General features: G+C 55.4%; 1 protein-coding gene across 4 annotated transcripts in view; it reads left to right on the top strand.

The window, feature by feature from the left end:
- DUSP8 (dual specificity phosphatase 8) overlaps positions 1-14053 on the top strand; it is a 43347-nt gene extending 29294 nt beyond the window's left edge. For 3 of the 4 annotated variants that reach the window (XM_074585683.1, XM_074585685.1, XM_074585684.1), the window contains exons 4-7: positions 8962-9128; positions 11379-11538; positions 11730-11853; positions 12232-14053. In XM_074585683.1, the coding sequence (XP_074441784.1) occupies positions 8962-9128; positions 11379-11538; positions 11730-11853; positions 12232-13333 (1553 nt within the window). In that variant the 3' untranslated portion in view covers positions 13334-14053. Of the gene's footprint in view, positions 1-822; positions 1327-8961; positions 9129-11378; positions 11539-11729; positions 11854-12231 lie in introns of those variants that run through there. The other variant, XM_074585686.1, reaches the window with a different exon arrangement.
- Positions 14054-23636: the final 9583 nt, after the last annotated feature.

The raw sequence follows: 23636 nt of genomic DNA, 5'->3' as shown, positions 1-23636 counted from the left end.
GAATAAAATGCATCATCCCCCAACCTGCTTCAGAAGCCACTACTGATGGATAGACCCCAGCAGGACTGGGAAAGCCCATTCCTATATATCCCCTCTTGCTGGACGTTTGCACATGAGAGGGCTTTGGCAGAGGATGCATCTCCTTCAGACCACTGTCCTTCTCCACTGGGACTGGGCAGATAACTCCATCGATGTGGCCATGCACAGGTGTGAGCAGCCCAGCACCAGCCCCTTTCCCTGCCAGCTGTTGGGGCCCGTTTGCCTCCAGCTGTTTGAAACCGCTCCAGGCTGAGCATCCCTCCTGGGCGATGCTCTCAGTGGAGACATCAAGAGGAAAGATGAGCTGGTGGTTAGGGACCTGTTGTCTGGTCCCCAGCTCTGCCTGCAGCAGAGAACCCTGGAGAAGTTATTTAATCTTTTGTGCCTCAGTTTCCCCCTTGGGAAACGGAGATCATGGCATTGCCCTTCCTGGCACTGGGATTCAGAGTTGGTCCTGCCAGGAGCGGCTGTGGGAAGGGGGCAGGATGGGGCGCAGCCGTGGGGTGCAGAGCGCAGGGATGGAGAGCGGTGCTGCGTCCCCCCTTCTGTGCTTTGATCACACACTGTCCCGTCTGGTGACAAAATGAGGCGTGGGCAATTAGCTTCCTCCCTCCAGGGCCCTGTCCCCAAATTAACTCCGCAGGGCCAAATCCGGCGTGGCGCAGCCATCCATCTCCCGCTGCTCGCTGCGAGGGGCTTTCGGGCGGGCGAGAAAATTGCGGTTGCGCCTTTAAGCAGGGAGCGAAGCATATGTCAGGCCCGGCGTTTTCCTGCGTGTCTGTGTGCTGAGTAAGGAATGTGGTCGCATGCCTGACCCGTTAGCTATGAGCGCGCTATGAGCGCACTATGAGCGCAGCGGTGGATGGATCAGCAGGGCTGTTGCTCATGGGCTGAGCTCATTCAGGCTGGAGCAGGAGCCGCGCACGCAGGGAGTGAGAGGCGAGGAGGAGAAGGGCGGCCAGGAAAAGGGGGCTACGCCGGGCCCCCGTACCCTGCTCGATTTTTTTAATGCTTTTTATTTTTTCAGCCTGAAGGCTGGAGTCGGGGGAGGCTGGCGGTGCCCTGCCGCGGGGGGAGCTTTTTTGGGTTTTTTAGTGTTTTGTTTGCCCGCCAGCTGTTGTTTTGCTAAGGCAAGAGGTGCCCCCACGAGCCACAGCCCAGCTGCCTGGATGCCCGTGGATGTAATGATTGCTCCCTCCGAGGACCAGTTCTGGACAGACATGCGCGAGGGGCAGATGAAGCTGAAAATAAGGGTGCGGAGGATGAAGGAGAGCAGGGACATGAGAGGTTTGTCAGCCGGCCGGCTCCTTTCCTTCCGATGGGGACGGAGGGGGAAGAGGGGGCTGCTCAGACCCCTGCTTTGCCCAGGGGACGGAGATCGCGTTTGCCGAGCGGCCGACGGGGAGCGGAGCGCGATGGCCGGCGATACAAAGAGCGCAGGCAGCTGGCGAGCGGGGAGATGGAGGCGAGCGGAGAGCGTGCGGAGGGGGAGCGATCACCGGTTCCCGGCCACGGGCAATGTGCGGAAGCGCTTGCGGAGGCAGCTAGCCTGGTCCTGCAGGCAGCAGCAGGAAAGGAGCTGCACGGAGGGGGCAGCTCCTTCAGGCAGGTGAGAGGCTGCCTGCAGTGGGCAGGGGCATCGGTAGAGGTCCTGGCGTTGGGCAGCTTTCCCACCTGCTGTGGGGTCTGGCGAGGCTGCCTGGCCGCGGGGGTCCGCTCCAGGGTACCCTGAACCCTTCTGCATCCAGGCAAGCTTGGTGAGCGTGCGGACGGAGCAGAGGAGAAGGAGGGATGGAGGAAGGCTGCGGGAGCTAGGGCAGGCGCTGCCGCTGGCATCACTGGTCCCTCGGGTGCCAGTTTGGAGGGGTCACCGAGGCTGCGGGCATCTGTGCCTTGGGCAAAGGGGAGTGTGAGGCGGGGAGGTGTGCAAGGAGCAATGAGCTAAAAGAATGCTGCGGTGCTGCCTGCACCCGGGCAGCTGCCTGATGGAGCCATTTCGCTTCACTAGCATGGTTGCTGCCTGCCCATCTTCAGGGGTATTTCTTTCAGAAAGGGGGTTTGCAGTGTTGCCACCCCCCAGGCTAGGGTGAAGGGCAAGCAGAGGAAGGGGATATTAACTGGAGCAGCTTAAAAATATGCCGAGCCTGGAATGACCTAGATTACTGAAGGGTTGAATCAAGAAACATCCCCTCCATCACCACTTAAAATGGGAGCCTGCTAAAAGTGCTTGACAGGTTTTTGTGGCATGAAGTACATAACCCAGTGGTGGTGTCATTAGTAATAAGTCACTCCTGGAAATGACACATTTTGCTTTACTTAGAACGAGTAAGGCTGGTCCAAAGCAGGCACAGTCACCGGAGGAAAATCAAGCCCAGCAGCTCGGGGAGCGTGTCTGTGGTTGTGTGGGTGGAGGGCTTCCTTTCTGACGCTTTTCCATTTTTTAAGGATGTTTTCCGCCTGTTTGGGAGAATGGGAGGGGGTGTCTGGGACCAGCCTGCGAGGCCGGGGGGGCTGGCGGGGGTTGGGAGGCAGCAGGGCGATGTAGCAGCAGATGGGCAGAGGCTGTTTTGGGTGACCATTGGGGAAAAGGGGAATTCTCATGAATCCATAATAGGGCTGATTCATCAGCTTTCTCATCCTCGCTGCTTGGGAAAAAAAAAAAAAGAGGAGCCAGCAGTGGGGTGATGAAATTTGGTGCCAAGTGAAGGTAGGGTGAAACCCGGGCTGGGGGAGAGTGTAGGTGCTGGGCAGGGGGATGCAGGATGGGGACAGGGGACTAGGCGAGCACTGGACATCTCTCTCTGATGCAGTGAGATGAGTGGAAGTAAAAGAGCATCAACCAGGAGAGGGCGAGTTGGCCAGGCTGCGGAGCACCAGGATTTCACCCAGGAGGGTGGGAAGGGCGTGCAAGCAAGCAGGCTGCCCGCATCGGGCATCGCTGGCAGAGCTGGGGAAAAGCAAAGAGGGCTGCAGCGCCGAGAGGGGAACAGTGAGGGTGGAGGCAGGGGGAAAACTCAGAAATGTCCCAGACAGCAGGAAGTGCTAACAAAGCCCTGGAGCTTCCCAGAGCGCAGTGAGTAAGGGTGGCAGTAAGCAGTGTTTCATCACGCTGCCCGGCTTAGCTGCCGGCACCAACAGGCTCCCACCCAGCACGAGAGCCAGGGAGATGGTGTTTTGCAAAGAGGGATTTTCCCAGCGGCTTTGGGGGTTGATGTGCGGCGTGCCTGGCCCCTCCACTTTCCTTCCATGAATTCAGCCTGCCATGGAGATGCTCGGCCAAATGCTCAGGCTCACTACCCTGCCAATGCTGGGCATGATGCAGGCAAGGGCTGGGGTTTTGCAGGTCCCCCCCAGCCCTCATCATCTCCTGCCATGCCTCAATTCAGCAAAGTGGTTTAACACCTGGGGACAGATATGTGAGGGCACTGGGAGCAGCATGTCCCCAGGGGATGGGGGTGATGGGGAGGGGGCATCCAGGCATCATCCTGGCCACTGAGCCAGCACAGCAGTGGGGGAACCATGCCGGCGTGGCGGCGGCTCCAGCAGCAGCCGAGGCGCGTGCTTGCTTGCATGCCCCGCTGCCCCTCGCCACGTGCCGCCCTGGCAGCGGCTCTCAGCCAGCGCAGGCATTTTAATGAGAGTTGAGCAGAGCCAGGGAGCTCTGCCGCCGGGAGCTTTAGAGGGGCAAAGGGTCTCCAGCACGAGCACAGGTGCAAAACCCACCAGTGGGGCCACAGGCTGCCGCAAAAGCCCCAGCACCTGCACGGGAAACTGGTCTCTGAGCAGCTCCAGCTGCTGCTCTTTAACATTCATTATAGGAGCAATGAGGGTGGGCTATAAACCACCTCTTTAATACGCCCATAGGTCTCCTGCCAGCTCCTGGTGTGAGAGCTGGGGGTGAGGAGGTGGGGTGTGGTGGCTGCTGGCCCAGGGAGGGTTTGCAGCTCTGGCTGTGCCTGTTCCCCTCCTCCTTGCTACCACAGACTGATGGCACAGTAGGGTGACATGTCACCTCTTGTTTCCTGCTGGGGACCTTTGGGTTGGATGTGCTCCACCATGCATATGGGACGCTAGCGAACAGGACATGTCCCTGCTGCTCAGTGTGTCTCTGGGGGAGCGTTTAGGAGACTCATGGGGCTGGGGATGTTCAAGAGGCATGTGGCTCTCCTTAAGAGTGGTTTTTGGGGTGAGGCAGGTGCCCTGGGCAGCCCTTTTGCAGTCATCAGGGTGCAGCATCGAGGCCAGAGCTGTTGGGTTGTTTCAAGGGACTCTGAAGGAGATGAGTCTGTGGGGCCAGAGATGAATGGGCAGTCTGCAGCCATCAGAGCAAGACGTCAGAGTGTTTTCAAGCCCCATTGTTTCCCTGTCTCTACTTTACGCCTCCAGCCTAGAAGGACAGCCTTGGTGCAGAGAGGGACGTGGGGAGCAGCCGGGAGCTGGAACAGCCCTGCTTAATGTGCCCCACACCTCCCTCTTACCCCCAGCAGCATTTCCCCTAAAGTCCCAGGCAGCTAAATGGATTGTAAATCCCCGAAGCTGGGGATTACCACCATGAGGAAAATGATGCCACACCACATCCCTGTCCCTAACCTGGACTTTGTCACCTTCTGTGTCACCCTCCCTATACCACCACTGCTGCCCTACCTTGGCAGAAAGGGGAGCAGAGCAACTTGCAGGTGATGGGTGATGCCTGAGATGTTGTCAGCATCCCAACCACAAGCTAGATGTCCCCAGAGATCACCTGAAGGTGACAGCCAAGGCAGTGGAGGGATCCCCAGATGTGGCAGGGTCCCAGCTCGGCAGTCCAACACCTCTCTTCTTCCACCTCCTGATCTCCTTTCATGCCCATAGGCCCCACAACAGCATTGGGACTTTTTTGTTCATTTTGGTTATAGCCATCTCATGATCTTATGTAGCCACTGGTGCAAAGAGAGACTGACAAAGGGGCTCCTCACTGTGCAGTTTGCTGCTCAAGGGGAAAAGTCACAGGGCTCCCCAACAGTTGCAGCATACTGGTACCACAGGGGTTTATTCAAAGATGCTACTGGCATCTTCCCCTGGGGCTGATGGATAGGCTTGGGAAGGATTCCCGGGCTGGCTGCCTTCCCTCTGCGGCATCTGTTCTCCTGACAAATCCAGTTTCACTAGGAGGTTGTCATAGATGTTCAGCTGGAAAATGTGCAGAGGGGAGGGCCTGGCAAAGATGGGGGTGGGAGAGAAGTTGTGGGGTTTTTCCCCCTCCTCTGTTTGCTGCCAGAGCCATGCAGAGCAGGGCTGGGGGCTGGCCAGCAGGGTCTCTGCACAGCAGAGCCGGAGGTGGAAGGGAGATTCAACATTCTGTGAGTGAAGCCCAGCATTGGGGAAGAAATAAGGTTTCAGTTGTTGCACTCTTCTGGTACTAGGTTGCTACAACACCCCATGTCTCCATTTCCCTATTTCCTCTGGAGGGGTTGACAGCATTCCCCTCCCTCCCAAAAGCTGCATTTCTCTTCAGGCCCACCTTGAGCAGGACATCCCAAAGGGTTTTTGTGTCTCTGGAGACATTGCTGAATGAACGCCCCCAAAGCCCTCCCGGAGACCTGCCTGGTGCTTGTTCTTGCCTCCTTCTTCCTCTGTTTTCAGCAGGAGCAGTGAAGGCACCCCCATTTCTGGCCTGGTTACCTGTGCCCAAACATCCCCCCCTCTCCTCCTGGGCCCCACCTCTGCCTCACGTAATTGCAGGAGGCAGGAAGACACTGGGTTTTCCAGGGAATGGTTTTGAGAGCCCTCAGTAGTGCCGGAACCACGAGCAGTGCACAGAGCTGTGCCACACGGGGACCAGCTCCTCCCCAGCAAGCCCTCGCCAGGCTCGAGGGGAGCATCAAGAAGAAACCAGTGATCCCCAAGCACCTGCTCCACGTCATATACAAATCCTTCCTGAGCTTAATTCCCCACGTGCCAAGGGAAATGGTGCTCCCGGCACCAGCACTGTGAATAAAAGAGGAAAGACTATAAAAGACCCAGTGCTGCCCTGGCTCCTCACCCCCATGGGGCTCTGCCGCTCTCTCCTAGCAAAAGCTGGGATCCATGGCCTGGGGTATACAGGGGGGAAAGCCCAAGTATCAGTTGGAGCCCAGCCAGGGACATTCACTGCCTTTGGGATTGTTTTGAAGAGCTGCTTTGCTTTCTAAAAATGAAAGGCATGCTAGAGCAGCCGGCATGGGGTGGGGTGGGGTGAGTGTCACTTCAAGGTTGGGATGGTGTCAGGTACCCGGCCCCATCTCTAGGGTTTCCCCCAAGCCTGGGCTGCCCTCAGCAGCTGCAAGCATGGGGGAAATGAGGACAGGCAGGATGGGAGCGTGTCCAGGCTCCCAGACACAGGGTTGAGGCTTTGCTTGGGACAAGCAGGGAGTGCTATGGGCATCATTTTGGGTGCCGGCATCCTGCAGTTGCTGTCAGAGTGCTGGCGTAGGCACCACAGCCAATGGTGCTGCTGCCGCTCTGCAAACATGCCCACCTGCTTCGCAGCCCCCTCTGCCCCTGCCTGGACTTCCCCGGGTAGGGCTGGCAGAGGATCTGCTGCTGTGCGAGTGTCGGTGGAGGCGGGCAAGGGAGAGAGAGTGGCATGCCCTGACCTGCTTTAGCTATGAGATCACCCCACGCTCCTGGCTTTTGAAGAGCGATATTAAACCGTACATGGCCCCGGGTGGCTCTTGACGGGTACAAGTGAGCGCGAGAGGCTGGGGACCTGGGACAAGGGCAGGCGCCAATCCCTGGGGCTGCACTTGCATGCACCCTCCTCCCCAAAAATGTGCTGGGTTCCTTCGGAAAAATTCCCATGTTGTTTTGCATGAGTCCAGGGGTCAAATCTGTGCCCCACTGGACCCCGTGTGCTGCAGGCTTCCCTGGGGGTGGCTGAAGGAAACCCTTCCCGCAGGGTTTCTGCTTGAGCATCCTCCAGGCATCAGCAGCGTGTGCTCAAGTGCGGGGTGAAGCAGGGAGGTCGCACGTGTCCGCACAGGGCTCTGGACAGTGATTTACACTCCTTGGCAATGGGGACTCAGCGCAGGGATGAGCAGTAACCAGAGCCGTGCTGCACCTGCACTGGGCCTCCTGCTTTTGCTCTGATTTAATGTCCCAGTTGAGAGGTGATGTCATTTCAGAGGGAGCCAGAGAAAAGGAAGTGCTAGAGAAGATAAGGTGTTTTAACTCTACCCCTCCCGGCTTGGCTGGGTTTGGAAGCTGGGAGCTCTGTTAACTGCCATCCAGGAAAACATAAGAGAGGGGAGGAAAATGGTTGGTTGGAGAACACCTTCCTCTTGGGGCAGTGGGAGCTAATACCAGGAGCTGCTGAGATGGAGGGTGATGGAGGACCTTGGATGTTCCCAGGTGGTGTGAGCACGATTTTGTGTGCTGCTCTAGCTTCTCTGTCACCTTCACCTCCCAAACACATGGGGTAGGTTGTCTGCAGTACCAGTCATACCCCTCCAGAGCCTGGGTGCCACACCACCAGCCAGGGAGGTGCTCCAGCAGGATCAGCAGAAATGCTGGAAAGGTGCTGGAGAAGGTAAATTGAGAATGTGCCAAGGCTGCACTGCTTCCAAAGGGGAGAGAGACTGAATGGAAAGGTCATTACCAAAGGCTCATTAAAAGGTCTTGTTTAGCTGTGGAGATGGGCCAGGGGTTCCCATGGTGCTGAGTCCAGAGACTTGGACTTTCAGAAGGATCTCGTGGGGGCATCCTGGTCCTTCTGACAGTCAAAGGCAGTCAAGCCCCAAAGTCATCTGTGCCCTTTGGGTGATGTCAAGCTGCATCTACTCATTTGCGTGATGGGGAAAACCTCAAGGGAGACTGGTTGGGCTGATACAACCCAAGGTCCTCTCCATTGTACCAAGCTGTCACCCAGATGTCCTTAGCTGGAGGGGAGTGAGGTTAGGCCACCACTAGCCAGACCTAGCTCTACCTCAGAGAACGGGATTGGTGAGCAAGAGCAAATCAGAATCACCGGGGGCCTTACACAACTATGCAGGACGTGCGACAGCCCTGGGGGTTTTCCAGCTCTCCGAGCTGCCCACTGTGCAGGCAGGGCAATGCTTGCTGCCCTGCTCAAGTCACTGCTCTTCCTACTTGAGCAGGGGACTGGTGTTCAGGAAGGCTCAATCACATTTAGACTGTGCTTTTGACCATGCCAGACAGCGTGGCAATACCTCTGGCTGTCAGATGCCACCTACTGCGGCCCCAGCTGGGGGTTTTCTTTCAATATGGGGCTTCAAGATGCTCAAGTTGGGTATGACTGCCCCAGAAGCTTGGTGCAGAAAATTGGGTACTGTGTGCTGTCACATTCAGTAAGGTCAGAGCATGAAAAATGGCAATGGCCTGCAACCTACCAATGTGCTGGTCCGGTCTGATGTGGCCGAAATCATGGGCTCAGTCGGGCTGGGCATGAGGGGGCAACTCTCAGAAACTGCAATGTGTAAGTGTAGCTGTTGCAGCAAGGTTTGCACTGACCTCCCCAACCCAAGGGAGCTTTACACCTTGGTGGCCTTGGTTGTCCTCACCCTGTCCTGGCAGGTTTTGCTATCAAGAACTCACCCTGGTTGTCCTCAGAGTAGTAGGCAGCCAAGAAAAGGGCTTTTTCTTCCTGTCGTTTGTCTGAATGAAGTTGCGAAGAGCAGGAGTGTGGGGTGCCTCACACGTGTTAATATCCAGCTGTGTCAGGAAAAATCAGAGCTGGGTCTCTATTGCTTTCTCCACATGTGTGGCACAGTCATCACAATGTGTCTGCACTGGTTAGCAATGGCTAGTGGCTTTTTGCTCTTCAAGGCTCTGTTCTCAGTGTTGCAGGGTTATCACCGCTTTGTCCCCAGCCTGGGCCTCAGGGTGCCAGGTACTGATGGTCTCAGCCTCGCTGCTACAAGCTCAATGTCCCCATTTTCTCTGCAGGAGGCTTTGCCACCTTCTCGTCCTGCTTCCCAGGGCTCTGCGAGGGGAAGCCAGCTGCCATCCTGCCGATGAGCATCTCCCAGCCATGCTTGCCTGTGGCCAACGTTGGCCCCACACGCATCCTGCCGCATCTCTACCTGGGCTCCCAGAAAGACGTCCTAAACAAGGTATGACCCTGTTGAGGGGACATGTCCGCCCTGTCCCATCTGGGACCCCAGCCATGCAGAGGAGGGAGGGTATTAAGGACTCTTCTCCTGTTCCAGTGGAAGGACCATGCGTGGTCAGTCTGACCCTACCAGGAGGCTGAAGGCAGGGAGTGCATAGGCAGAGCCCAGCAGAACTGGGGAGGGTGGTTGCAGGATGAGTCGTCTTATACTGATGAGCTTTGGGGTGGTCAAACTCTTCCCAAGAGCCCGTAGCAAACTCAGGGGCAGGAGGAGCATGGCCGGGAAAACACCTGGGCTTGGAGGGGGAGTTATCATAGCTGGAGGGAGATGTGGAAGAGGAGCCGGCTTTGCACCCACCCAGCTAGCCAGCCAGGCAGCCAGATAACACCAGTTTTAGCAACCCTGTGATCCCCTTGGGAGTCAGAGAGAGTGGGAGCTAGATGGGTTATTCAGCCGCAGCAGCACAGGAACAGGCAGCTCTGGCCAGGGGCAGGGGCTTGTTCAGGAGGCCCAAAAATGAGCAAAGTTTTGCTGTGGGGAGAGAGGAGAAAAGAGGGACAGTGCCCTTTTAAAGGTGCTGGAAGGGCTGTGCTGTGATGTCACGCCAGGGAAGGAATTTTGTTTAAAGGAAAAATAACTGTAAGAAGAAAGAAAAAGGAATTGCAGTTAAAATGCCGCCGGGCGCCTGCCTACCACAGGCAGGAGGGAGCCAGCCAGGCGTCCTCACCCGGGGCAGGCGAGGGGGGAGAGGGACCATGACGCTGGAGGGGAGTTGGAGACAGAAAGGAGGGAGAGAGAAATTATATACAGGGAGTAGAAGGAAATGAAAGAGAAAAATGCCAAGAATGTGAGCCCGGGAGCTGGGCTGGCTCCGCCGAGCCGAGGCTGGGCTCTGCAGAGCCTGCTGGGGTGGGCAGGAACCGACCGCTGGAGAGCCAGGGCCAAAATCCCGGTGCGGTCTCTTGAGGAGCCAATGTCAGGCAGGGAAATTGATGGTTTCCTTCCCTCCTCGCCTCCTCAGAGGGCTTTGTTTGTCTTTCGGAGCTGTGTTTTCTGCCATCCCCACGATGTGGCCAGAAGATGCTCTATTCATAGGCAGCACTGGGTCAAGTGCAGAGGCCGTGTATGGATGATGCTTCTCTTCTCCAGCACGTTGCAAAGGAGAGATCCCCCATGGCAGCTCCACGCACTCTGATGTGGGGAAGGACTCTTTTATCTCCATGTTTTCGCCTTCCATTTCATTCTGGGTCTTCCCTGGAATAGTGCAGACCAGGCACTGAGACCCAGCAGCTGGCACAGATGTTTCCCCATTTTTGATAAGCAACCTGCCCCCAGTTGTGCAGGTGATACCTAATCTGATGGGATGGGAAAAGAGACAGGGGTCAGACGAGCGATAAATTTGGTGTCAGCGCTGCATATAGGGGAAGCTGGCCATAGCCCTGAGAGGGAAGGAATGGAAGTTGGTGTGGATGCAGCAGTACACACCCCGCAAGCCAGTTCCCTGATGGATGGCCTGTGGGTCAAACCTCACCCCCTCATTGCAGTTTTTCATCTGACCCTATTTACCTAAGGTCTCCCTTGTGCCATTGCATTTTATTGAGTCAGAAATATGGGCAGTGATGGTGGCCATTGAGTGCCCAAAGCAGAAAAGTCACATACAACAAGTCCAGGTTCACTCCAGTGTCAGAAAGAGGGAAGAGATGGTTCCACTCGCCACCCGCCTATGCCCCAACACAAGAGCATGTGTTCACAGCGTAGACCTGTGAACAACTAGCAAATCTGTGAAAACTCCCAATGCATTTCTGAGGAGTGTGGGAGCAAAGACGTGGGTTAACATAGGGTGCTACCAATGACTCGCCTCACTCTGTTGGTGAGGTGCCTCATCTCTCCCTCAGCTGATACATTCAAAGCTTTAGCCAGAGTTTTCGCTGATTTTCTTTCTTGTATTTTCCTATTCCTCTCTTGCTGAGGTTCTTGGGTTTTCCCCTCTGGGACCCCCTTCCAGGTATCTTTGGTCTTGCTTACTTTTACTTGGACCAAAGTAAAAATCTGCTGAGTTTCAAACCTGTGTCATCTAAATTGACACAACCTTCTCAGCTGTGCTAACATCAACTAGGCCAAGGCAGCGGTGCGAGACCTACAGGAGAAAATATTGGGATGGGAAAAGGCAAGTAGTGCATGGCAAGGCAGATTTTCAGCACTTGGTGCTGGCTGAACTCAGCTGATCGTTCAATCACTTCCTTCCACCAGGACTTGATGACACAGAACGGGATAAGCTATGTCCTCAATGCCAGCAACTCCTGTCCCAAGCCAGACTTCATCTGTGATAGTCACTTCATGCGCATTCCTGTCAATGACAACTACTGTGAGAAGCTGCTTCCCTGGCTGGACAAGTCCATTGAATTCATTGGTGAGCTTTCATTACAACGGTTGCAGACCCTCCGGTTCTCAGCCTTCAAAACCTGTCCTCCATGGTCTTACTCCCAGCAACCCTTGTTCTTTCACACAGAGGCTGCGGGTTGGGGAGGGAAGCTGGAGTCATTTTGCACACCATCTCTGACCACAATGATGCTTTTCTCTGTTTCCTCTACCGTGCTCCAGACAAGGCCAAGGTGTCCAGCTGCCAGGTGATTGTGCACTGCTTGGCTGGGATCTCCCGGTCAGCCACCATCGCCATTGCCTACATCATGAAGACCATGGGTATGTCGTCAGATGATGCTTACAGGTGAGTTTTCCCCAGAGGGCGTGAAGGGATTATGCTGTTATGGCTCACTCCAGGGAAGGAAAGCCCCAGAAGGAGAGGGTGGGAACTCCTTGGAGCTCTCTTTTGCATTGGCTGAGTCCCTGTGAAACCAAACCAAAGCTCCATTCATAAAGTGCATGCAACAAAGAAGGGTTGGGAGCGGTAAAATAGTGGCGGGGGGAGGCAGTCCCTGCTCTACCCCTGGGGCATCCTGAGGCCCCATGGTTCCCCAAGACCCCTTTCTTCAGAGCGTCTGGTCAGAAGGTCCTGGACAATGCCTCTTCTCAAAGAGGCTGAGAGAGTAGGGGTGAGCCACTGAAGGACCAAGCACCAATTGGGGCTTTCTGTGCCTCTCGGCAGGTTCGTTAAGGACCGTCGCCCGTCCATCTCGCCCAACTTCAACTTCCTGGGCCAGCTCCTGGAGTACGAGAGGAGCCTGAAGCTTCTCAAGGCCCTGAAGTCAAAAGGTGACCGGGGCGAGGGGGATGCCCAGCAGGACCCGGCAGAGGCAGCCGAGGGCAGCCGGCAACCCCCACCACCTACCTCAGAGAAGGCCGAGGAGGTGCCAAGAGGCACCAGCTCGGCGTCCCCCCACAGCGACCCCGAGCGGCAAGGCGGGACCCCAAAGGTCCTGTCTCCCACCACCCTGCAGCAGGGGCTCAACGGCTTGCACCTCTCCTCCGAACGCATCCAGGACACCAACCGCCTGAAACGCTCCTTCTCCCTGGACATCAAGTCTGCCTATTCCCCCGGCCTGCGTCAGGACCCCCCCGGACCTCCCGGCCCCGGGGATGCCCCCAAACTCTGCAAGCTAGACAGCCCCTCGGGCCCTGGTGGCCTCAGCCCCTTCTCCCCGGGGGCAGACAGCCCCGACCGGCCAAGCGGGCCCGACCTCCTGCTGGAGGCCAAGGTGAGGCAGCGGCGGAAGCACCGGCACCCGGCGGGCTCGCCGGCCCACGGGCTCAGCCTCAACGTTGGTGGGGCCTGCACCACACGCAAGAGCCCCAGCGCCGAGGATGGGCTGCCGCCGCGGCTCGGCCAGCCAGCCACCGCTCCCGGTGCTGCCACCACCACCACCACCGCCACCTGGAGCGGGGTGCACCTGGAGTCCCCCAGCACCCCCTCCGGCGAGGCTGGCTGGTACTTCGGCACGGACTCCGGCGGCGCTGGCAGTAGCGGCGGGAGCCTGTTTGCCGGCACCGGCCCGTATCCACCGCCCTTTGGCTGCGGTGGGGTGGCGGGAGGCTGCGAGATCAGACTGAGGGACAAGGCGCGGGCCGAGCCGCGGGACGGGCGGCACAGCTGGCACGAGGAGGCCGGCGCCGAGAAGCAGTTCAAGAGGAGGAGCTGCCAGATGGAGTTCGAGGAGACCATGTCCGAGGGCAGGGCCCGGGAAGAGCTGGGCAAAATCGGCAAACAGTCCAGCTTTTCGGGCAGCATGGAGATCATCGAGGTGTCCTGACACCCACCCGGGGTGCCTGGAGAGCGGGGACGGGGACAGGGATGGGGCAGGGGGATATTTAAGCTGGGGGAAGAGGGGAGGGGAGGGGGGCGGTGGGCTTGAGCGGGGGGAGTATTTATACCCGTGCGTGCATTTTCGGGAGCACATGTGCTGAAACCGAAGCGAAGGCCGATGAGTCTTTCCAGAGTCGGGAAACATAACGGCGGATGCTTAGTGTCCCTCCTGCACCCGCCCCGGTCCTTCCCCCCCAGCCCCATGGGTCCCAGCCCTTGGAGACCCGCGCTCGAAATTTGGGCGTAAAAATGGAGCAGGAAGGGGCAGGGGTCGCAATTTGGGCTGCAGGAATGGGGCACAGCGCCTGTGGGGGGGACCACAGCCACCCCTCCCCTGCAACCTGGTGCACTAAGCATTCTCCCCCATGTTTCTCTGGCTAAGTATCCTAAAAATGCTGCACTGGAGCAGCCCTATACATATATAAATATATATTATATATAATATAAAGAAAAAAAAAACCGAAAACACACACACAAAGGAAAAGGTAAATGGTTTTACTGCGATTTTTATTGAGACGTAAATAATATTTCAATTTTTTTGTTTTGTTTTTAATTTATTGAAGCTGTTCATTCTGGCAATGATTTGCAGACAATGTGGGGCGGTACTTTCAGCTCTATTTTTACTGTGTATGGTATTTAAATCTGAAATACGAGTTTCTAAGCAATATCTGAAGCCTGTGGCTCCTTCTATAGCTCATGTCGACGACAAAGATTTTCCCCCCCTTCCTTCTGGGCACAGCGACAGGGGGACAGGAGACTCTTCTGGGCACTTTTTCTAGAAACAAACAAGTGAACGAGCAAACCATAAAACCTTCTTACAACACAAACTGAGCCAGAAAACTCTCTTCTGGAAGCTGCTGCCGCTTCTTCACCCCCTGATCTCTGTTTGCTTCTCCTCATCCTCATCCCACCCATCAGTCCCATCCCAGCCATCATCTCATCCCAGCCGTTGTCCCCATCCCAGCATCCTGGCCATTACCCCATCCCTTGGGCTGGCCATCCTCGCTGGCAAGGAGGGAGTCACACAAAATGGAGGGAAGGGTGCCAGGTGTCACCTCCAGCTATGCGGAGAAAGGGGAAGGCATTGCAGGCTGCCGCAGCGGATGCAGGGAGCAGAGGCTGGTGGTAGTTGGTATTTCCTATCGGGGGGTGTCTTGCCCACCCACCCCAGCCCCTCGGCTCCCCCTCACCTCAGCCACCTTGCTTGGGAGGTGCGGGCACCATTTTCCCTGTGGGGTTGGTGGTTTTTCAGGCTTCCCCCATCCTTCACTTCACATCCGAGAAACTCGTGCAGTGTTTGCAGCTGCTGGGACTCCCCTGGCCCTGTTTCCCTCTGGGCCAGCTCCCCTCCTTCCAGCAGGTGATAAGCCGGCTGGAAATGAAGCTCTGCAAGCACACAGGGGGCACAATCAACTTTTTTTCAGAGGCATTCAGCTGCTTCTCCCTGTCCCGGTGGGGAGCCAAGCTCTTGCCCTCAAACCCCAATGTCGGACTTGCTGAGAAGCTGCTTTCTGGAGCTGTAGGCACTAAACTGCCTCTGCTGCACAGCACATCTCTCCCTGCGGCTGTCTTTGCTTTCTCCCTTTTCTTGCGCTAGTTTGCAAAGCTAATACCTCAGGGGTCTCTGTTCGTGCGTGTCTGTGTCCTGTGTCATCCTTGGAGTGATGTTTTTTTTTCTTTTCTGGGTCCACACAGTTTCTCTCCCTTTCCCTTCTTCCTCCTCTCGTTGTTCGTTTCTATCTTTAAATCAAAACACACGTGACAAAACCAAATGATCTCAGGTTTAAAACTGAACACAAAGCAGAGGCGTGAGGAGCTGCAAATGTGCGAAGAGGGGCTGCTCGCTTCAGCTGGTTGCTTCCCAACCACCTCTGTGTCCGCAGTTGAGGCGAGTCTCCCCGGAGGCTCCTCACTCTTCAAGCCAGCTTTAGTTTTCTGGTTTTCCACAGGGCCATTTGGTGAGATGCTGAGGACCTCCACGTGCTCCTCCCTGGTTTCCCGAGGTGTGGTGGGGAGGGATGGGGGTGGCTGGAGAGCCAGGGACCACCTGCCTCTCTCCCCACATCGCTTTTGATGAGGGCAAGAGATGTCATGCTCATCCCTCAAAAACCCACTGCCACCCATCATTGCAACCACCTCAAACCAGCTCAGTGTTGCCAACCTGAACATTTCTCCCTTCTGTCCATGAAAGGACAATGACGCTATATTCTAAGCTCCCTTTTCAGATTCCAATAAGCATTTGGGTCCATCCTGTGAGCTGGGCAGCTATTCAGGAGCTGCACTTGCAGCAGGGTCTCCTATGTGGGCATCGATGTCAAATCCAAGGAGGGAGGGAAAAAGGCTTCGTTCTCCCTCTGGTAAGCCCCCTGAGCCCAGGGTTAGTGTCACCTGCCTCCTGCCCAAGCAGCACTGCTGGTCCCCCTTCCCCTCCTGCTGCTCTCAGTGGTGGCATCTCTTCCCAAGCATGATAGGGGTCATCGCCCACTGATCTCTACTCGGTTTTGCTTAGTTCCTGCCCACAGTCCTCCAGGGTTGGTGCCAGCACAAATCAACTGAGCTCACATCAGGCAAGTTGCTGGCGGAAGCTGGTTAGGTGTAGCTTTGGGCAATGGAGAGCGGGCTAAATGACTTCCAAAGGAATTTAATAAAAAGAGGACAACAAATCAGCACAACCACTTGGGGAGATGAGACGAGGTGCTAGTGAGCTCTCATGTAACCCATCCCGTTAGCCGACATGGTGTATTATGAGCACAAAAAAAGCAGCTGGAGTAAGGAAGGAGAGAGCGCGTGTTGTAAATGAGATTCTGAATGTCTGCAAAGAGGCAGATATGTGGTTTGCTTTTTGTGACCTCCAGTCTGCCATCCCCGGATGCTCCTCAGCCATGTTTGAGGCTCTAGGCACTATGGACTCCTCTCTCCTCTGAAACCAGAGCAAAAAGAAGTAGATTTTAAGATTAGTAGATCGTATCGGCCAAGAGACATTCACGACCCACCTCTGCAGCCTTATTTTGATGTGCTCTGTGTTCATCCTTCCCCTTTACATTGGGCAAGTGCACTAGAAGGCCTCTCGTGCAATATTTTAAGGCTACATCCAGAAAATATGCCTTGATGGAGCAGCCCTGCCTGAGTGTCTCCTGCCAGTGCTGACTCAAAGCCACCAGGGTCACTGAGTGGCTTGCAATTAACTTAAACGCTTTTTTTTTAAGTCAGATTGTGTCCAATAGGCCGTTTTGTCCATGAATCAGAGAGCTGTGAGTTTTCACAAGGATGGATGTGCCAGCTGGTAGCCCTCCCCATCATCTGTCAGTCAAGTCTTTTTATGGGCTCTCGCAGACAGGCAACCCAACCCAAAGCCTCACTGGAACCAAAAATCATCTTTCCATGCCAGTCTTTATTAGTAGGGACCCACAGTGGCAGAAGTGTGAGCAGAGGAGAGGAAAGGTCTCTCCTTTCAAGGGAGGAATCAACAAAGCTGTTGAGTGCCTGATGGTCATGACACCAGCAATGGCTGAGTTTTCCACCACACAAAGGACAGAGCAAACCCCAGCTTTCCTTCAAGCTAGAAGGGACATTGTTCCCTTCCCTCCAGCTCCCCCAGGGAGCCTCCCGCTGAGCCCCCCAGCCACCTCCTTCCCAGCTGCCTTTTATGGGGCTGAGCGAAGCTGGCAGGAGGGCAGCCATCAGGTTGGCAACACTGAGCCAGAGGCTTGGGTCGGAGCAGGCTCATCCGCAGCCTTGGCAGCAGCATCCCCAGCCCCTGCTGCCTTCCCAGCCCTTCTCTTTGTCTGCTTGTTTCTTTGGACATACATCCCCATTACATTTGCCCCTTAGGAGACGATGCCCCCCAGAACCCCCTCGTGCTGTCCTCTTCCCCCTCCCATCCTTAATACTAATGATAATAAGCTATCAGTGTTGTCATTGCAATCTATGAATAATAGATTTGAGTATTTATGATTATTATTATTATTATTATGGTTATGATTCTGTACTTTTTTGCTTCTTACTCTTTGTATGTTGCTCTTTGTTTCTCTGTTGTGAATAAACGCAAGGCCCCAACATACCTTCTCTCTGCTCCCCGCAGCCCAGCTGGGGCTGCACGAGCCACAGCTCCCAGCTGTCCTGAGCCCCAGGAGGCAAACCCTTGTCAGAGGAGCTGGAGGGTGGTGCTTCCAAAGGGTGTAAACACACCCAAACCCGGGGCGGATCCATTCTCTTAACTCTTCCCCTCCCTTTCTGTGGCTCCTCTCCTCCGAACAGGTACCTGCTCATGTTTGCAAGAGGCAGGATTAAATTCCAAAAAAGATTAAAACTTTTGTAACAGCTTTAAGGAGTGCTGGCCAGGCATCTTCACCGACAGGGGGTTCTTGGTCTGCCATCACAGAGCTGGTTTGCAAAGCTCCCCCTGGCTCAGCTGAGCCTGTGCCCTGGCACCCCATTTTAGCCAGGTGCCCTGGGCTTTCTTGGCTTGAGTGTCCTCCTCCTGCCGGTGAGCTCCCCCTGCCCAGGGACAGCACAGCCTGGGGAGGACACACAGATGGTGTTAGAGTGAGCTCAGTGGCAGGGCAGCAAGGAGAGATGTGAGCAGCCCCCAGTACCTCGAGGAATTCAGAAAGGGGCTGGGAATGGCTCCCAACATGGGATTGGATACAGCTTTCATCCAACACTGATAAATTGGGGTTTCGTAAGTGGATAGAATCCAGGGATGCTTTTTTGCAACCGTTGCCTGGGCTTCTTGTACAACTTGGAGGTTTCCAGATGACTGTAAGGTAAAGGAGGAGAATTTAGGGGAAGGCAATAGGAACCACGTCTGCACTGTGGTACAAAACACTCTCCGTACTGCGCCAGCCCTGTGAAGAGTCATTTTAATTTGCAGGGTTTAATACTGTCCTTCTCCAAGCAGCCTGGGCACGGTCTCTTGTCTCTGTCGTGACTTTGCTTTGCCATGGCTTGGGGTCCTTCTCATCATGCTGTGCTGAACTCATTTCCGAGGCTGCTCTGAGATCGCATCGGAAAGCAGAGAGCTCAGGTCTCGTCCCTCTCTCGGGGGACCCTGGCAGACCCCTGTTGGCGTCCCGGTCCGGCGTCACCCTTCCTACCTCACCTGCCTTTGGGGCAGCCGTGGACAGGGAGGGAGCAAGCAGGTCCCAACAGCACTGGGGCTGAGCCTCCTCAGCTGCTGCCGCTATCCCTGCAGGATCAGGCCCTTCCTCAGCAAGCACAACACGGGGAGGGGGTCTGTGCCCACCCTGGCATACCTGGGGACTACCAAGCAGGCAAGAGAGGCTCTGGCCACGAGCTCCACCACGCTCCCTTCCTCGCTGCCAATTCGGCCAGCGCCGGCATCGGACCCGGGGAGACACCCTGCCCCTGCCTCATCTTTATTTATTTATTACCAGAGGCTGTAAACAGCAGTGCTTTTCTACCCTCTACTTTCTTTTCCTTTCTTTTGTATTTTGGAACAACGTGTTGTAATAAATACCCAAGTAGGTGTTTTAAAAGCTGGTGTCAGCCTTGGTTTTTGAGGGTCAGACCTTCTCAGGGTGGGGCTGGAGGGTCCTCTTTGGGGGTTTGGGGAGGGCGATGGATCTTTTCCTGCATTGATGGGGAGCAGAGATGGTGGAGAGCTGGGGACGCAGCCAGACCCATGTCTATCTATAGGGCCCAGTGGCTGGAAGCTGCAGCTGGACTAAATCGAAGGCTGAGGGATTAGGGGGCTAAAAATTAATTAGGGCATTCATGGGCCCATGGACTGCAAACAGCCACTCTAGGGGTTTCTGATGGCCCGGTATGTGATTCGTGGCTCTGAAGCTATAGGCAGGCACCTGAGCAACCCCTTTCTAGTGGAAAAGACTGGCCAGGTCCTGCTCCAAATGGATATATACAAGTGCAGGGGATGGTAAAGATTGCCGAGCAAAAGAGCACAAAGGCATGGAGTGTTTGTACTGAAATACATTCTGTTATTAATAATTATTATTATTAAATTTTTGTTGCCTCCCAGCTATGCTCTGCTCCCACCTTCCTCTTGGCATGGTGGCAGCGTGTAGCCGCACACATGCTGTGCACTACGGCTAAACTGTATAAACATTCCCCTGGTCCCCCATGGTCAACTGAGCCATGGCAGCAGCAGTGATGTGCTGGGGGGGCAGCCGGCAGGCACCAACCATCAGCCCTGTTTCGGCTGGGCTGTGTTCAAGCAGAGGCTGGTGGAAGCATTTCCCCGCTCCCCCCTGCAGCAGGTTTGCTTTGGAGGCAGTAGAAGGCGTGAGCAAGCCCCCTGCAGCTCTGGCTCCAGAAAGCCGCAGCACTTATTGACTTAAACGCAGAAGGGACATCCCTCCCCACGGCTGTTTTCACAGGCTGGGCTAAATCCCCTGGTCTTTTATAAATCCACTCCCCTCATCCAGCTGCAATCGCTGGGTCTTTTGTAAAGCCTCTTGAAACTACTGCCATCATCTGCTGCTGGGGTAGAAATTACACTGCCCAGCATGAAGCTTCGGCCTCGGGGTCTGTTGACCCCACTAGTGGCTTCATTGCATGCCCTCCTCTCTCAACCACTCATTGCCATGTATGACATGGAGAGAGAAAATTATTTAATACAGAAACGTGAGTGTTGCTCCCACCTCCCTCCCCATTTACCGGCTCCTGGCTTCATCTTTCCAAACACACTGCCCTCAGGAAGAAGCTGCAGTGGAGCCCCCAGGGCTGACATCTTGTGTCACTGCTTCTGTAGGCACAGCTAAAACCCCTTGTGTTTTAGAGAGAAATTCCCTCTGGGCTAGGGTACCACTGGGCCATGGGGTCACCAGCCGTAGTGTCCCTGTGAGATGGGACCCAGGTGATGCTGCGGAGTACCTGCTCTTAGCTGGGGCTACAAGTATGCAGAGGCTCTGTCCCCTGGCAGAGGCACCCATGGGTGCACACCCGGCACAGCTTCCTCCCCCTGCCCCGGGGCCGAGGCTGCCTCTCCTCCTGCTCCTCATGGTTTGCAGGGCAGAAACCATTATTGCAACGAGAAACCCAGGAACGTCCTTTTTCCAGCTCTTGGGCTTTTATTGACTCAGAATGGCTGCCAAGCCTATAAATAAATGTTCCTTGAGCTAAATATAGCAGCCACTGAAATAGGCTGCTGGCTATTTATTTAGCTTGTGGCCTCTTTGAAAGCTTGCCAGTCCGTACTGCCTCTACCTTCGCGCCGTCCCACCCCAGGCTGCGGCCACCCACTGCGGGGGCATGGCTGAGTCAGCGTGGGGAGAAGGGGTCACAAAAAGTCAGCCCTCTCTCTGCAGGGCTTGGAGAGCCAGGGCAGCAGGGTCCGGCTGCTGAAAGAGCTTTGGCCCGCTGTACCCTGTACTCCTGCCCAGAGAGTTGGGGGGTCCCCAGGAGGGACATTTGCTGGAGCAGTCGGGCAGGGGCTGAGACAGCCACAAGCTGGTTTCCTCTCCTGGGAGGACTTGAGACCTTTTTCCAGTATTGGAGCCTGGAAAAGAGAATTTATCATCTCCCGCAGGCTTTCCACCATTGCTTTTCCACACTTTGCAGGAGTGTAAATACTCCTGGTGCACAGAGATGCTGTGTGTCAGGACCCTAAGGGCACCTAGGGACATGAATTGACCCCCACCTATGCACCCCTGCTTGAGAGAGGACACTCAAACCTATACCCCAAGCCGTGCCATGGCTGTGACCTGGTCTTGGGCCCCAGCTGCTGGGTGGACCTCAGGCAATGCCACAGCCGTGTTCCTTACTGCTCCTGGTGGTACCCCCTGGCTCAACTCTGCCTCATTATGTGTCTGGGAGATGCCATTTGCCACATCAGTGAGATGAGCCCTCATTAGGGCACTGCTCTCTGAGACCCTGCGTGGGATGCCTGTTCCTCCAGAGCCCTGTTGGTTGTGTATCAACGCAAGGGATGGGCTTCACCCCACCAGCACTGATGGAAAGCGAGGTGAGGACTGCTCTTGTGCTGCAGACACTGCCCTACACCCTGAGCCTAAGAGATAGAGGATGCTGCTTACCTTAGGCTGTGACGACTTTGTTGCAGCTCCATGCCAGCAAAGGGAAAAACCCTGTCACTCCCTGGAAAGCCACATTCACTCCTGGAGCAATCCAAGACATTAATAATGCTTAGCACTTACAGGGAGTTTTGCTAAACATGAGCTAATTCTTACAACACCCATGGGAAGGAGAAAAGTAATTATTGTTATTGGGCTTGATTTTTCCTTTCCCATGTACCCCTGCAAATGGGGATCAGCTCTACCAAATCCAGAGAGCTCTGTAAATCAGAGGAGAATCCCACTCACCCCAGCTTGTACAAATAGGAAACCTGGAGCAAAGACAACAGGTTATTTGCCAAAGGCCACCAAGAAGGCAGAGTTGGAGCCGAACGAGCAGGGAAATCCTGCCTCCAATCCTGCTCCTGTGCCACTAGGCTATTATTCCCCAATTGATAGGGTAATTCTGGTTCCCTTGCAGACCACCTGTGGGATGCCACATCCCAGAGGGATATGGATGCCTTGTATCACTGCTTTCCTTCTTCTCCACAATGTCACTCCACAAGGCAATGAGATACCCTGCTCTCAGTGGCAGTACCCCGGTCTCAGATGCAAACAAACTCATAAGTATATTGGTTTGGAGCACTGCTGCGGTGAGTCCTACAATTCCCACCTGTGACCCCCGCTCCTCGAATCACAGCTCCAGACCTACTGCTATGTGTGGTTGACCCCACCAGCCCTCAGCCACTGGGAAAGCAGCCCCCATCGCTGTGGCCCTTGCGACAATGTCAGCACAGGGGAAAGGAGCCGATGGGCTGGTACTTGGGCTTGTCCCAGCCAGACAGTGTTGGAGCAAGACTGGCTTAGAGAGCTGAGGTGATGCTGAGGTCCCTCCTGTGGCATGGGGTCCCACCTGGGGCACTGAGGGGCTGTTTTGGGAAGCCCTTGGTGAAAGCAGAGACCGAAATGAGGGTAAACTGCCTGCCCGGGTCCTTAGCAGGGAGAAAGGTCAGTTTTAGGGGGTTCACTAAAAATAGCAATGCTCCCCGTCCACACTCTTGTCTTCAGCTGAAACCTGTGCACTTCATGTCTGAGTGGAAATACTGTCTGTCGGCAGTACCCAGATGATGTCATTTAGTTTTCCAGGCTTCTGGGCTGAGCCAGCAGCTCGAGCCAGTATGACCGGAGAAGCTTTATTTAGAAAAGAGCCCAAGTGCAACCGAGCCCAGGCCTTCGCGGTACCTCTCTGCCACCTCCCTTCCCTGCTGATGCAACCCTGGCCACAGCAGGGATGTCAGGCTGCCTCAGGGGAGGTTGCTCTTGGGAAGCTCAAAATGGGACCCTGTGGGGTGTGTGGGAAGGGATGCTTCAGGGGGCAGGTGAGGGTGATGCTCGGTCTGTGTCGTCTGCTGTCCCTGGGACTGGGGAACCTCCATGTCCCTCCATCCAATGTGCATGGCCAAGGAGCGCCCATCGCCCCAGATGCTTTTCCCCTCCCTCCATCTCCCTGAGTAACTCAACCTGAGCCTTCCAGCACAGTAGCAGCCACCCTCCTCAACCTCACGCTTGCCATCTCCAGGCTGGGTTACTGCAACTGAGCCTCAGGTTGGCTCTTGGGGCTTTTTAGTTGGAAAGCAAATGTTTTTCCCTGCTGACACTCTTTAACCTGCCTCCTCTCCCTCAGCAGCATCTCCTGATGGCTGAATGGCTAAGAATAGCCCTGCCGCCGGCTCCAGGCTGGTGCTGTTTGCTCAGTGACTCAGAGCTGGCCGGACAGGCACTTACTCAAAGGGCCCCATTACTCATCCGTCTGCATTGCCCCAAGGATGGGGTTTGTGTCTCTCTCTTACCTCTCCTTTAAAGATGTTTTATTTATTTCTTTTTAATAAAGCTTGCATCCACAAAGAGAGGTAATTATCCTGCTGTGGATTTACCACTAAATATGTGTGCCCCGACCCAAAATGCTGCAACCCTCATCAATCATGCTGGCAGCCCCTCGGTATTGCTCCTGCTCACTGCCCTGCCAGGAGGGAGCTGTGTGGGCAGGAGCAGGGCAAAAGAAAATGTTTCCCAAAATCGCATTTCATGGCACCAGAGTACGCATGCAAACAAAAATTCTCTCCTCCAGAAACCATCCATGTTGGATGCCAGCGTGGATCTGGCTGTGCCCAAATCCAGCTGGCCCCTCAGATGCCTACATCATGACCCAGCTGCTCCCGTCTCGCTCACAGCCCACATTAATTGCAACCCTCCTTCCTCTTC

The sequence above is a fragment of the Larus michahellis genome, chromosome 4, assembly GCF_964199755.1.
Source record: "Larus michahellis chromosome 4, bLarMic1.1, whole genome shotgun sequence".
Classification (NCBI taxonomy): Eukaryota; Metazoa; Chordata; class Aves; order Charadriiformes; family Laridae; genus Larus; species Larus michahellis.
This window is presented reverse-complemented; position numbering and strand designations above follow the sequence as displayed.